At 36.1% G+C, this 16,742-nt stretch overlaps 1 protein-coding gene across 6 annotated transcripts in view; it reads right to left on the reverse strand.

Annotated features, from left to right (window-relative positions):
* Positions 1-16,742, reverse strand: part of Cdkal1 (CDK5 regulatory subunit associated protein 1 like 1) — a 607,184-nt gene that overhangs the window by 193,525 nt on the left and 396,917 nt on the right. For all 6 annotated transcript variants that reach the window (XM_010622937.2, XM_010622935.2, XM_010622936.3 and 3 more), the window contains exon 10: positions 13,094-13,239. In XM_010622937.2, the coding sequence (XP_010621239.1) occupies positions 13,094-13,239 (146 nt within the window). The remainder of the gene's footprint in view (positions 1-13,093; positions 13,240-16,742) is intronic.

Consider the following 16,742-nt stretch of genomic DNA (forward strand, 5'->3'; position numbering starts at 1 on the left):
AAACCTAGCAGTTAAATTTCTTTATGTCCTTTACCAAATTTTATTTTCTTATAATCAGTCAAAATAAGCAACCAATAATCTGCTAAGATACTGGCTTTTCTTGCAGCTAAGTATGGCCATCTTCTAATCTGTAGCACACATGTGGAAGTGCCATGTGTAATTTCAAAAATCTTTTCACTTCTTCTGCTGTTTCTCTTTCTTGGTGGATGGAAAATAGAATTGATGGCCGGATTTTCAGCAGTCATTGTGGGCCTTTAGATAAAAATTCCTGCTAAGGATATCTGAGCAACAAGTCAGAATCCTGAGTCATGATACTGTAGACCACACCAAGAGAATTGTTTAAATATGAGACAGTAATATATATATATCTTGTTTGAGACATTTTAGACAGTAATATATATCTTGAGATATCATTTCATATTTTCATAGCCCAAGCAAACCTAATCTGCAATGTTATACTGTATGTTCTAGAACAAAAGTGTGGCTGTTGGTTTAGTTGGACACCCGTAAGTCAGGGCTCACACTGTAGGATAGAAAGCTAATTAATGCTATATAATGAAAAAATATTCAGGGTTTAAAAAAAAAAGGACTGGTTATGGTGGTGCACACTTGGAATCCCACCTCTTTGGATACTGACACAGGAGGATCACCATAAGGGTCAGACCTGCCTGGACTACATAGCAAGTTCCAGGACAGCCTGAACTACCCAGCACAAACCTGTCTCAATAAATAAATAAACAAACAAACAAATAAAATGATGTTTAAAAAATAAAAGAAGACATGTTGTGTACAGGTACCAACCCCTACAAGTAATGTAAACATTATGTACAGCAAACATGCAACAAAAATTTTTTAAGTGTAAAAAGCCACAAATAGTCACAAATATATATTTATAGTCAAACTATCATCTGTTGTACCTAGGAAGACAGACTGAGTGTTAAACAAATCTGAAGAAGGATAATAAACAATTCAGAATGTTAAATATAATCTGGGTCCTATTGCTTTCTGGCACCAGAAGTTCACAGTAGCAAGCAACTTTTCTGAGAAGACCTCTCTGCTTGTGAATTCCAATCAAATGTGATGCAACGCACTGTGATGTTCAAGTGTGCAGGTTTGAAAAAGCCAAGCCAAGCAAGCAGGACCGCTGCAGTGTCATGGTCATCTCAGAAGATTGGTGTCCCTGAGGTCCAGGGTGAGCTCGCCAGCAGGGATGGGGTCAGAAGCACTTCAGATGTCCTCAAAGAGGTCATTAGTAAACTCGGAAGGCAGGCAGAGGACTGATAGTAGTAAATAAAAGACAGAGTTTTCAGGTTCAAAACCACATCCAGTTAAGGCCTTTGGCTATGCTTGTCCATGGAGCCGATGACACACAGAGAGACTGTATTTTTGAGGGAATTTGACTGTCAATGATGCAAGGTGTTCTATGCAGCCTGCTTCTGTCCTACTCTTCAAACAAGTTTTAGTTCTCAAGTCAGGACAGAACTGAGTCCTGGAATCCATTCAGAAGAGTGTCTTTCCCAGGACCTACCTCAGACTTGGCACCTAGGACAAAACAATAAGTAGTATCTTCCATTAAGGAAAACCAGGGGCCATGAGTTGGCGTAACTAAAGTCTGTGCTTGAATTCTAGGGCCAAGAGTCTTCATAATTCCTACCAATAATATTTGATAATTCTTGCTGGAACTTGGCACATTTCTCGGAGAGATTTTTAAAAATTCATTCATTTATAGAGAAGATCTTTCCCTGGTGGCCAGGTTGGCTTTGAACTTGTGATCCTTAGCTTGAGTGTTTCAAATTTTATTTCCTATTACTTGGAATGTAGATTTAGTGGCTGGAAATGAAGTAGATACCTTGGATCATGAGATGAAAGTTCTTTTCCTGCATCCCAGAAATGTAAGGGCTTTACACTATTGCCTAGCCCTGATCTTCATTTACATAACTGAAAAATAAGAATCTTCTTTATGTTATTTTGAAATCTCTTGCATACAAACCTAACTGTAAGTTTAATATACATAAATATATGTGCTAATGTGTGTGCAAGTACTTGTATGCATGTGTAATCGAGTTTTCATCTATACTCATAGATTAAATTATATCACAGACAAAATTCTACCTATGAAATATAATTGTCTAAAGAAAGGAGAATCAATGTCACATAAGACCTGTAATTTAATATTTCCTTATCCATAGAAAGCCTATAATAAACACTGAGGTTTTAATACTGAGATTTTATCATACTTAACCTAACCTTATCGGCAAAAACAATGATATAATATTAACCATGATTTTAAAGTGTCAATCATGAAAAGATAGTTGAGTTGTACTAATCTCTTAAATGTGCTAGTGCCAACAAGTCTATCACCAATAAACATTAGTTAGATAAGTAAATAAATGAAAAACTTAAGACTTTTAACAATTACTATTAATTGACAGGGATTTCCCCCACTTTGGCCTTTCTTTTAGAATTTAAATTGTTGAGAGTCTATGAATCTTTCTTTTCTTTCTTTCTTTTTTTGCAATGCTGGGGATTGAACCTAGGACACCTTCTCTAAGCTACATTCCCAGCTCTTTGTTCTTATTTTTTATTTTAAGACAAGGTCTCACTACGTTGCTAATTTGCCCAGTCTGGATTTTAACTTGTTTCAGCCTCCCAGACCGCTGGGATTATAGGGGTGCAACAACATGCTCAGCAAGATTCACTCTTGAAAACAATTATGGGTTACATCACCCAGTCTTTTTCCTTCTACTTGCTTCTGACATAGTCATGGGACCCTTGCAAAGTTGAGTAGAACATTCAGAATCATAAATACTGTGCATGCTCCTTGATTTCTCCCTGGTTTGCAGTGAGGATACAAGCTTGTACGGTAGAACACTGGGTAGATAGGTACAAGGAATGATGATTTCAATGAGGCAAGAGTCCAGTAATGGAATGGATCATGTCTGGGGACAGACTGCTTCCAGCAGGGGCCTGTGTTGATCATTTAGTATATTTGACTTCAGGAAAGATGGGTAAGTAGGAGAAGCAATTAGGACTTGATATTTTTGAAGCAATCAGTAATAAAGGAAAACAGCTTACCACATAGGAAACAACCTTCTCTTCAGCATTTTAAAATGTGTGCATGTGCATATACTTCATTAAGAAACTATGCAGTTTTGAAATTAAATCACTGTTACAGATTAAACACTCATTATTTCCACTTGCAGTTTTTTTCATGACCACAATCACATTCACACTCTGCTTCTTTACCATTCTTCCCTAACCCAGTGACTCTCTGCTGGGTGGAGAGTAAATGTTAAAAGATGGGCGTGTTAACCACAGGAAGATGTAGTAAAACTCCAGGAGAAGGCATGTATAATTTTAAATATTTTATTTAAATGCATAGTATAATTTTTAATTGAAAAAATATGCCGATTGTTTAAAAAATTATTGTATTTATAAATAGTCATAAGAACAATTAACAGACTTTGGAGAGTTCTAAGCTAGAGTTTGAATTTGAACTTAAGCAGTTATTAGCTCTGTGACTTTGTGCAAGTTATCCTCTCTGTCTTACTTTCCTCACTTGTGAGGTGGGGGTGATATTTTCTACTGGGTATGTGCCACTGTGGGACTTAGGTGAGTTGATCCATGTAAAGATCTATTATTATAGGCACAACATATTATAGGTTCAATAAATGTTACTTAATAATTATTGTTAGCTATTAGCCAGCAGAGGTTCACAAAACACAAAATGTCTAAGAAGTATCATGTTTTATGAAAGAAAATACTGTATATCAGTTTTTCAGCAAGAAGTGGGAGATTTTCTTGTTTACCAGAAGATCTTTAACTAAAACAGACTGAGAAAGCCTTACTTCTACTCTAAACCTTCCGCTGAAGGATTCTAGAGCAGGTGCCATCCACTCAACAAATGCCTGTTAATCCAACTTCCTGATCATGTGCCCCTTGCTATATGTATAGCACAGAGATGTGTGTGTGGGGAATCAGAAAGAGCACACTGAACACTATGCTAGAAATTCGGGACACAGCTGTCCACAAAAGACCCCTAAGACTTCCACTTTGGATAATAATACATCTCGGTATCTTTTGAACACTGGCAGTATTTGGAGGACATCTAAATATATAAATTTTCATATTTCCAAGAGCACCTGGCCAGGTGTTTGCTTATGGGAGGCCACTTTGCTGGACATTTGATCCTAGCACTTTCCTTTTCCTAACACTGCACTGTTCCATGGCTTGCATGGTGCTATTTCTTCCTGGTGGGGTTCACCTTTCTTTTCAACTCATCACAGAATGCTTTTTCTTTTCCCAATGTTTAAATACTGGTGGCTCCTCAGACTTTGGTTCTCTACCTTCCATCTGTTTCTTCCAAATGATTTCATCATTTTCAGCTTTATCTACTACTTAAACGCAGATACGCCTTTACCTCAAGATCCTCATCTCTCTTGTGTCTCCTGATCCATTTTTTGTATACCTTGCAAGGCTATTCCCTGGACTTTATGGCAGTTCAACCTCAGCGTGCTCAAAATCAAACTCATCTTTACCCAAACTGGTCTTCTCATTCCTCCATATTACTGAACTATATCATTTTCTATCATGTCTTAGGGTAACCAGGTGCTATATTTGACACCTAAGTATCCCTTCCAAGTGAATGTTGTATATATAATTTCCTCAATGTTTGCCAAATCCACTACTATATTACTTCCATTGCTAGAGCAATACTCTTTGGATTAGATCAATAGTACAACACAGTTTAGTACTACTGGCTGGGTACCTGATCTGGTTTTCATCAAAGGTTTATCACTAGCTGCATGACCTCAAACAAATTACTCAACATTTTTTCTCAATGAGGATTAAACATGCAATGCTTTTGGCATAGGAGTAAAAACATTCAGAAATAATGGATACTATTTTTATTACAATTATCATATTATTCTTACTAATGTTGTGCTTAATTCAGTCCTGGGTACACAAATGATAAATGAAAAAAGTCATTTAGTTAATGTATGTTATTGAAACCAGTAAGAAGAACCACAGCAGAAACTAAGAATCTGTTCCTAATATGGCATTATTTACTACAAGATTTCAAAAAGACTTTTAACTATTCTTAGCCCTAACATGCAATTTATAAAATGAATATTAAAATGTTTATCCTGTCTCATTGGTTAGGTGTTTGTGACAATATGCACAACATGTAATAATGCAGGCTGAAATATGAAAAGCACTCTAAAAATAAAAGGAAAAGTACTTACTATTAAAATACTTCACAGATACACAACTTTCTTCTTCTGTTTTTTTGGTACCTGGGATAGAACTTGGGACTTTGCACTTGCGAGGCAAGCGGTGGCACCACTGAGCTAAATCTCTGGCCCCTATTCTTATATTTTTGATACAACATTTAAGGAGGTTTAATGTACCAACGCTTAAGGGGAGATAATATTTTTGGCTCCTCAAAGGAATTACAATCATATCATGAAGAAAAGGTATAAAGTAGAAGGAGTTTAAGAATGGTAAGATTACTCTCTTGATCAGGCTAAAAGGAAAAAGGAAAGCTAAATCAGTAGAAATTATACTTATTTTCAAACCAATGAATCAAATTTGATATAGTACCAAAATCATATGGGATTCAACATATTGCGTCAAAAATCTATCTAGCACATAATCATCCAAATATAAATATCACAATGTCAAAAAAAGTAAACATGTTTTTTAATTAAATAGCTGTCCTATACACTGTATTTATTCTCTTAGAACATTCTAAAAGTAGTGAGAAAATAAAAGAACTTTATGACTTCAAAAAGAAATTTGATGAAAGAAAAAATAGTGAACAAGGCCTTAGGAACATCCCAAATAACAACCTAGCAAAAGATATATGAAATGATGAAAGAAAGCCAGAAAACGTTTCATAGGGAACTGTTTTGCCTAAATTATTTTGGAGGTGCTTACTCAGTGAACAGCAACACATCTGGGAATGCACCTGGAACAAAACTTAATTATCTAATCCTTACTGATTCATTTTTTTCAGGTTCTTTTCTTCTATTCTCACAAATATTGCAACTTGCATTTCCAAGCCACTAGGAATAAAACTAGACAGATAATGCAGAATGAAACACAAATTTAACACAACTTATCTCTTATCAGATTCTGTTCCAGTAAGAACACATGGGTAACCAGACAAATGATAGGAAAAAAAAAAAAAACAACTCAGGACTAATGCATTAGCATTATTTTTTGCAAATAGACTGGAAAAGTAGGTCATACGACAGGCTTCATAAGTGTATGATTCACAAAAACTGTCCTGCTAAAGTGATCTCGGCTCTGTTTCCTGGTGCCCCTTTATTGTGTAAACACACAGCAGAGAGATCAGAGGATGACTCTGCATGGTTGCAGAGAAACCTCTAGTTTGTGCCCTCACATTTACTAAATATTCTTCTTTTTCCTCATATGCTCATTGGTTATTAGCATTTCACTAGGCAATCTATGGATATAATAAACAGTGGTATAAGGATGGCTATCACAGTGCTAAGTGTTAATATTCTATAAATGACGAGAAAAATTAATGCAGAGGCACACAGTTTGATAAGTGATAAGTATCTATGTCAGATAAATAATCTAAGGAATTAAAAATTACAACAAAGGGGTAGGAGGTGTAGGTCAGAAGTATAGTGTTTGCCCTGTATATATGAGGTTCTGGGTTCCATCCCCAGTGCCACAAAAAAAAAGAAAGAAAAAGAAAAAGAAACGTAGATTAATGGAATAAAACAGAAGACAAACAAACATAAAACCATCTGAATTTTGACAAAGGAGGCAAAATCATATGTAGAAAAGACAGTCTCTTTAACAAATGTTGCTGGGAAAAACTGGATATTCATATACAGAAAATTGAAACTAGAATCCTATCTCTCAACCTGTATACCAACATCAAATTAAAATGGATTAAAGACCTAGAAAAAAAAAAACCAGGAACACTTAAACTGCTGGAAGACAACACAGGAGAAGCACTTAAAGCCACAGGCATAAGCAGACTCCCTAAATAGGGTTCTAAAAGCACAGGAAGTAGTATCAAGAATCAACAAATGGGACTATATCAAATTACAAAGCTTCTTCATGGCAAAGGAAACAATTAACAGAGTGAAGAGATAACCCAGTGCACAGAAGAAAATCTTTGCTAGCTGCTCTTCTGATAGAGAATTAATATCTAGAATATATACATAACACACAAAACATTCAACTCCCATAAAACAACAAAAGCAGAAAACTTTGGCCAAAATAAACTGACCAGATACTTCTTTAAAAAAGTAGTTCAAATGGACAAAAAGTATATGAAAAATGTTCAACATCTCCAGCCATTAGAGAAATGTAAATGAAAACCACATGGAGATTACATCTCATTCTATCCACAATGGCTGTCCTCAAGAATATAAAAAACAATGGCTGCTGGGCATGGGCAGACAGGGACACAACAAGCGTGACTCTTCTACACTGCTGGGGGAATGCAAACTACAACTATAGAAATCAGTATGGAGAGTTCTCAAAAGAGAAAACACAAATATACCTTTTGATCCAGCTATACCACTCACAGGAACATCCCTGAAAGAACTGAGACTGTATACTGTAATGATAAATGCACACCATGTATAATTTGCAATAGCTAAGTTGTGGATATGGTGTAGAGGTCTATCAATAGATGAATGTGTTATTTATACAATGTGGGGCATTGCTCAGCCATAAAGAAGAATGAAATTATGTACTTGCAAGAAAATGAATGGAAATAGAAACCACCATTAAGTGAAATAGGCTAGACTCAGAAAGTTAGAAATCACATGTTTTTTATTATATGAGAAACATAGTAAATAAATAATATTAAAAAGAGATGACAAGAAACCAGAAAGCAGACCTCTTTAGAGACAGAAAAGGGGATATAGGTAAGACAGGAGAGGATAGGTAGGTGGAATAATGGATTGAAATTTATTAAGGCATGTTAAGTACATATACCAATTCCTGAAAACAAACCACACCACCGTATAATATTAGCCTATACTATTAAAATATCATTTTAGGGCAAGTGGGAGGGGTAGGGGAAAGGAAAGAAGGGAATGGAATTAATATGAGAAAATGAAAAAAATGGAAACAATGTCATTTTAAATAGGAAGGATTGGAGGGGTTGGAGGGAGGGCAGGGGAAAGGGGAAAAATAAGAACTAAGACATATTATATAAAGGTATAAATTTTCAATGATGAATGTCATTATATTATATACCTAAAATGTACCAATGAAATTAATTAAAAATGTGATTTAAAAAACCCTAATGGAATAAAAATCAACATAAAGATTAATACAGTAAGGTGCAACTTGTAGGAAAAATATATTAACTGTCAATTCATTTATAATGAATTTACTGAGTAAGGAAGATGGAGATATTAACTAGATAAGGTCTGATTAACATAAAGCCAAAACCACTGGGCTTCCAACAAAATAATTTGCCTACACTGGTAGAGTTTTTAATATATGAACTGTTCATTTCTTAAAATTCATCAATAGGACATTTGCAACTTTGTAATTCACGATTTCACATGTAAATTTGAGGGTTCAGATTATTTTATTTAGCATTAGAACACATGGTTGAGAAGCAAACTCTGCATATTGTTTTTTGAATATTTGGTAATACATGGTTTATGCTGGGATGTCATCATGTAAAGAAAGGGCAGGGACAAGGGGAAAAAATGAGAATCAAGACCTACAGGATCCCAATAATAAATGTAACTGTATTGTATACCGAGATTGTATCAATAAACTCAATAAAAAGAAAAAAAAAAGAGCTACAGCCTCAAAAGAAAAAAAAATTACTGCTGATTTTGTGAGTGGACCCCAATTAAAGTTCATGCCCAAGGTCTCGAGTCGAGTCCTGGGAATTCAACCTAACAAGGTAAAAAAAAAAGATCCTCAAATTGGGAAGTAACTGATAATGACAGGAAGAAAGTAATTCAAGTTTTACACTTAAAAAAAATCCTAATAATATATTGAAAACACAACCATGAAACCAATTATGTGACAATTAATGAGAGTAGTAAACTTTGAGGTACTTGTCAGAAACTATAAAAAATAAATTTTTCCTCAAACCAGAACTGTACCTCCTGCTTAGTTCTATGTAGCTTTTTTCATGTCCCTACAAATCCCACTGTATATTTTGAGAAATCATCATATTCACTGAAATAAAAACATCAAGTTACTTAATGCTAAACTGGATTAATAAACCTGAATAGAATAATTTAAGTCGTATGATTGTCTGCTCATGACCAGCTGTTTTAAATTAGTGTATTAAGTAATTTAGACACTATTGCAAAGGTTGCATGATTTAATAAATTCCCATATGCTCTACATGTGCCAACACTACTAGGTTATCTTCAATCCAGCTGCTGTTATGATACTTGCTGCCAACTTTCAAACAACTGAGGAGAATAATGAATCAGCTTCAAGTTGGCTCCCTTGTAAACTTACATTGCTTGAAGCTAAAATGTGGGCCATTTCCAACAGGAAAGAAAATTAATTAAAAAGATTTTGTCTCCACAGTTTGAGAAGAAGGGCTCCAAAAATACTACTGAATTAGTGGTTTAAAAGCCTGCAGGTGGCCATGGTAGTGCAAGCCTATAATCCCAGCATTGCATAGGCTGAAGCAGAGGGATCACTGAGAATTCAAGGCCAGCCTGGATTACACAGTGAGTTCAGGGGCATCCTGCATTACATAGTAAGACCCTGTCTCAAAAAAAAAAAAAAAAATCTTGAAGCTTCAGGTAAGCTTCCATAGCTTGGATTTCAGGCTTAAATATATAAATTCTTTTAAAATTGGCTTTTTGAGGGAACAGATTAGGAAATGCTCATCCCTCATTCACAACAGGAAGATCTAAGAAACCTCACAGAGATTGGAAGAAAAAAAAATTCATACTCTTAAAGGGTTATTACCTCCCCCAAAATTTTCAACGACTTCATAGAAAATGACATACTAATGGAAAAGGCCATATTCATTATTCATACAGGATATAAAAAGCAAATATAAGAAATCATCAAACATACTATTAAGTATTGAGCATAAATCAGGGCAGCATGATCATATAAGGCAAAAAATGAAAATACTGTACTGATTTTTAATAAATGTTGGATGAAACAATTTTATGCAGACCAGTTAACTAGATTACTGGTCCTATAGAAAGCCCTGAAACTTTGGCATTTCCAAAATAAGCACTCATCTATTTGGAATAAAATTTGGAATAAAGTTCAGTTAGTTTTTTTCTTTTTTGTTATCGGGAATTGAACATAGGCCCTTGTGCTTGCAAGGCAAGTGATGAAACCACTGTTCAGTTAGTTTTTTATGGTGGAGAAATAAGCAAAATAAAGAACAGAAGTCTCCTTAAAATATTTAATTTTTTTTAACGTGGGTGAGTTACACTTTCTCCCCCCCATTGTTTATTGGTACATATAAAGCAAACAATACAGTTAATTTGTCATTGAGATCTTGTACCTTTACATGATACGTCTTGGTTCTTGTTTTTTCCCCATACCCCTACCCCCGCTTTACCCCCTTCACCCTTCTCTATTTACAAAGACTTTGTTTCCATTTTTTTCATTATTTTTAAGAATCTATAATACTGAAAGTTATTCATTGGGTGGACGGACTTCTTTTAAGAGGACAGAAAAATTATGTCACTAAACTACAAAACTGGATTGTACTGTCTTCCTGGGAACAGGGCTGAACTAGTCCTCACAAGCAACAGTAATGGCCTCAAGTTTCTGATGAAGTATCTCAGTCAAATTACCACTGTTAGCACAGTGAACTTAGAGATTATTTTAAATAGAGTACCTGGAATTTTTTCAGTTATCTGCTATAAAAAACAGGAACATCACATATGCCACCTTTTACATTTTTCAAATACATCTTAGCCATTAAGTGTGAACATAGATACCAGGTTGCTTCTAACTTTGCTGCATATATAGCACAGGTAATTCAAAAATCCCCTGGAGATGGCTCACTCGCTAGTATGCTCTATGTTCCAGGAATTCATGGCACTTCAAGTTATGGACAGAGGAATGTGAGATGGGGTGTTGCCTCTGCGCGTACCCTGTATCTTCTCCAGGGATCTCTGATATTTCTCATACTGGAAACACTGGAGACCCTGAGTAGGCAACTTGGTTTAGTACCTCCAGCTAGTGAAATACTAGAAAAGCTACATAGATGCCTCATGTAACTCAGAATCCAAAGAAAAGACTCTGAGCGTAGTCTGCAAATAATGGCAAGAGGCTGTTTTTGAGTAACTTGATGTGACCATTGTTTGCCTTCTACATAGCTCATAAAAGTGGCTCAAATTGTTTGAGAGGCAACAAATTTCAGAGTTCCCTCTTCAGAGCAACAGAAGGCTGGCATCTGTAATGCTTACAGTAGCCACAATGATTCTGCAAACAAGTGAGTCAGCACTCACCCAAACGGAGCTAAAACAGAGGTGCTAGTTCCCTAACTCCACGCAGTAACATTAACTCATCAATCTGGAAGGCATTCTTGTCCATTCCTTGGCAATGCACAGCCATACTTGGCAAAATATTGCATAATGTGAAGTATGTGCATTATTTGCTAACTGCTTTAGTAAGCGAGAGAAGAAAATTTCCCAGTTTTAACAATTTATTTGCAATTTTGAAACATTTCCTTTTCCAAAGGCAGAACATTAAAGGACTCTTACATGACATAACTTTACCTATTAAACCTGAAATAAATGCAACGAAGGTATATGTTTCAGCAAAAGACATTTCATACAAAAATGCCTTGACCAGTTCTTCTCAACCAAGAGCATTAGAGTTGGGAGATCTGTTGTTATACTATTTTTGGCTTTGAAGGCTGTATATACTTAATCATTGTAATTATGAAATCTCAGAATAAATATATTTTTTATTCACTGATTTGGATATTTGAACACTTAGCTATATTTGACTGCACACTAAGTGTCTTTATTCTTGGTGGTCAGATTAATCAAGAAATGCCTAGAGGTGAAAAAAATTAAAAAGACATGTACAGAAAAGAAGAAAAAAGTAAATAGAAGAAAAAGGTTCTGTAACAATTGCATGCAGTCAGGGTAAGTGACTAATTAAAGGTGGAAAAAATAATTGCTTACAATTTGTATAAAGCAATCACATCCATGTAGTACTTTGACATGGTACAAAGGTACATAATTATAAACAAGAAGATGGAAACAAAAAGTTGAATCTTAATCAAGAAAAACAACAGAGGAAAAAAAATTATGGAAAGTAGTAAGGCCCATGCCACAAATATGCCAAGATAAATGAGACGTTCCCAGAGGGGAGAACAATGCCCTAGACTTGAGAAGGGCTGTGTGACCTTGGCTGGCATCTCTACTTCCTGCCTTGGGTAATCACAGAAGGCATCCTGTGTTTGGTGATGAGCAGTAGCATTTTGAAGAACATAATTATGAGCTGCAAGTGATTTCTGTAGAAACAAAATTATCACTCATGCCTGAGACTGTGTAAATATGTCTTAATTTTGGTCAATAGTGATTTGGATTTGAAAAAATAGAATCCCCAAGCCTCTTGGTAAATCATAAGAGTTCAAGTAAACTACAGGGATTAGTGTGTGAAAGGAAAGGCATTCCAGGCCTTCTGCAAAAAATGCTCATCAGTAGAAAATAATCTATTTTGTAGTGACAAGACCTGGCCCTCACCTCCATGTCAAAACCACCTCAGAACTTTAAAAAGCCACATTAAAGGAGACTTAAAGCAGACTAAACCTAAAACATTTTCATCTACCAGATCAGGTATAGAAATAATCACAATTTACGGCACCTTCACATGAGTGGCAAGCTCACACAAATGCACCGTGCGCAATGCACAGATGGAGGAGGATACAAGTTAAGGGAAAAAAACCACATCAAGGGTGCCCAAGGAAGCCGAAAGGCTTTGAAAGCCTCCAAAGTCTTGCCTCCTGTCTTGTGCCTTTAATTGTAAGGTGGCAGTAATTGCACTGTTGCCACACACTTTTGGGAGTTAAAAAAAAAAAGAAAAGAAAAGAATTGGTTATTTACTTAAGTACTAACAGACTTACTTCTCTTTCAGAAAATCCACTACTCTTTTGAAGTCAGCCACACAGTATTCTCTCTTCATTCCCATGAGCACACTGTCAGAGGCAGACTGGACTGGGATGTGCAGGAAAGCATAGACTCGGCGGTGATTGAGGATTTTCGCCATTTCCTTAAACAAATGGAAGGAGAAAGCATTCATTGTTTTAATAAATCAGGGAATGGTTTCTCTCAGATCAATACCTGTAAGTGCAAGTGAATAGACAAAGTTGAAAATAGACCAGTCTTCAAAGCTCTTAAGTGATCATCAACTGCACAATTTTAGGATGACACTTGGGAATTCAGTATCCATTTCCTTGGATTCCCAAAAAGAATCATCTCCTGTTCACTGTGTCTCTTAGGTGATTTTAAAAAAAAGACATAACATAAAGTAATACAGAATGAGCAAAAAGATCTTCTAGTACTTCAAAATAAACACCATCCTTCTTCACCTCCAGGGTTTCTTGTTACATTAGCAGGAGAACCAGCAGTACTTGAACAAGAGACCTCATCTCCTGCGTGCCTGAATAGGGAGTTTCAAATTTAAGTCAACACTTTTGTAAAAAAAAAATACTGAAGGACAAAAAGGAACGCATAGCCCACAGCTCACCTGTTTCTTTTCTCTCGTTTCAGTTAGTTGCTGGTTACATATGCTTTGAATTATATACCATGCAAAAGGTACAAGACCAGATAATGAAGCCTGCCATTTCACTCACACTTGGTGGAGCAGAGGGGAAGAATTTGTTAGAAAGTAAAAAGGAAATTCGAGAGAAACAAATTAGGAAACATGGTGTTTTAATGTTCTTTTGAGGACACGAAGAGGATACAAAAGAGAGGCAAAGGTAAAGCCACTTAACCTAATCATTTTTTCAATCAAGAGGAAAGTGATCAATTCAGTCCTTCCCTGGTACAAGCTATCAAGTGGTCAATCAAGGCAAGAAAGGGAGAGGGAGGGGAAGGGAAGAGGAGGAAGAGGAGGAGCAGGAGAGAGGGAGTGAGTCCTGGAGGGAGGGGGGAGGGAAAGGGAGAATTAATACTAGTGATAAAAATGTTGAAAAGGAGCTGTCTTTAATAATGCAGGTGTCCAGTGACATTTTTTCGTTGTTTTTGGTACTGGGGATGGAACATGGGTCCTTGCTTTTGTGAGGCAGGGGGTGGACCCACTGAGAAAAAGCCCCAGCCCTCCAGTGACTTTGTGTTTTCAAAGTACCAGTTTCACATCTGATATCTCATTTCATCCTTAAAATCATATGTTGAAGGATCTTGTGGAATCAAAGAGCCCAATTCCATACAGTTACTTCTTAGTTACTCAAAAGTCAGTCATGAGCATGGATCCACCTTGCCTTTTGATTCTCCATTTTCTTTTAACTGTGAACATTAGCGGTAGCAGCTTAATTGTTCTTTAAATACTTTCCCCTCAGAAATTCAGACTACCAAATAAAATTATTTATAGATATCATTTAGACCTTCCCTTGTACTACAGTGGAACTGAAGTTTAGTTTGTTAGGTAGTAGAAAAGGAGGGGGGAGCGGACACGAATATGAGTAACTAAATATATTTATACACTTTCTGGGCTGAGTACTTAGCAGGCTGTTCATATACTTACTCCAGACATGGTGTGGATTGGGCAGAGTAACCCTTATCATTTTGTACTCTGCAGTAAATACACTCGTTATTTGCTATGATGATCTGATTTCCAAGATTTTTAAGATTCCCCAAAACACTTAATAAAAATAATTGTACAAATGGGTAGGATGTAAGAGTTTCAAGTGACTTTAAACTTCCTACTATGGTGAGAAATGACATAACACACTTGTGAAATAAAACTTTACTGTTAAGTCTCTACGCCCTGGATTTCTCATATAAAATGGCTATAGTAAAAACATCCCCTTTATTGAGATACTGGGCTATTGTGAAAATAACTGAAGATAATCCAATATATGCCCAGGTAGTAAGCACTCAATACATAAATTACACATTATCTAATAGTCTTTTTCCTTAGAAGGTAATTAAGGTTTGTGTTGACAAAAACAGATGAAATAGATTATGGAAATTTACATTTCACAGAATAACTTTTCAATAAGCTCATTCCCCAACTACCAGGTGAAGGCCAGACATTGTATGGATCTGTATAACATAAACCTGGGAGACCTCCCCAGACTCAGGCCCCAAGGGAAGACCAGTTTCTTTTGGAAACACTCAGGGTGGCCACCTACTGTAAACAGGACACCACAGCAGGGGCAGTTGGCCTGTGAGTGAAGCCAATGCACAAATTAAAATGGCAATAGCAAACACGTAGGATAAACGTGGTGGCTTTCTTCTTCTCAAAGTAAGCCTTTCCATCAGTAATTAGCTTTAGCTTCAACCTACAGACTTTGCAACTGTGTAATGGTAGACACCAGAACACAAAAAATAAACATGCCCCTCAATTATGGTCTGTGTTTCTGCCACTAACAGAGTCATGACTTAACAGAGATTAATGTACCCTAGGGAGACAAAGTTTATATTTTGTGTTTATTTCTTCTTCTATCCACTTTCTTGCTCAGCACTCTTGGTTAAGAATAAACTTTGCTGCCTTCACTTTGCCAAAATTTCTTCTGCTAGGATTCCTCAAAATGTCCCTGGTGTTGCTGAAGCGTTTACTTGGCTCTGCCCAGCACTGTGATAATGAATTTCAAAGACTAAACGCTCTGCAGGGGCAGAGGTTGCATTTTACTCCTCTCTCTGGATCTCCACAGTGGCTGTTACTGTGCTAAGTATACTAGCAAACGTTTAAGTATCGATACAGGTAACAACTACATCAACATATGAAGAAAAGATAGCAAGATAGATTTAATTTATAAAATTTTATTTTTAATGGACATAAAATTGTACTTATTAAAGGAAAACTGTGCTTTGATATATATGTATTTACTGAATAACAAAAATCAAAGTAAAATATATTACTTTTCGATAGGAAAACAGATTTGCAATTAGTAATAGTCCAGTTTGGCTAAGGCAGGCAAATATGTATATATTCAGGTAGGTAAAAAAGGATTATAACCATCCAGGCCCAATGGCACACACATGTAATCCCAGAACTGTGGGAGGCTGAGGCAGGAGGATCAAAAGTACAAGCCTAGCCTGGACAACTAAATGAGATTCTGTCTCAAAATAAAAAAAGGGTGGAGATGTGGCTCAATGCCACCCAATTCTCTCCATATAATATAATTATATATATAATATACATATATAATTTAAATCTGTATATAAAAAGTAACAATGAAAACACTTTAAAGGTAGTCTTCAAAGGTAGCCCCAATGTGGGTTGCATTTCTGAAGGTCTGCTGGAACTCTAGAGTGGAGGCACAAGGTCTTTCCCTCATAGAGGCAATTTGTAAACGATGTGTGGTGTGGGGTCCAGGTTCACCAAAGGCAAAAGTAGCACTTAGTTCTTAGATGAACGGCAGCCATAAGCAAGGCTGTCTGAACAGAACACAGGTATGTTTGTGCCCTCAGTGCATGTGTGTTTGAGGAATCTGGGTAACAATAATGTCTATTTTAAATAAAGACCTTTATAACTTAAAAGTTGATGTATCAAGGCTGCTTAAAATATAGATGATAATCTTATGGATAAAGACTGAAAAATGGCCAATA

Source organism: Fukomys damarensis, unplaced genomic scaffold, assembly GCF_012274545.1.
Source record: "Fukomys damarensis isolate Sample0158 unplaced genomic scaffold, DMR_v1.0_HiC HiC_scaffold_10, whole genome shotgun sequence".
NCBI lineage: Eukaryota > Metazoa > Chordata > Mammalia > Rodentia > Bathyergidae > Fukomys > Fukomys damarensis.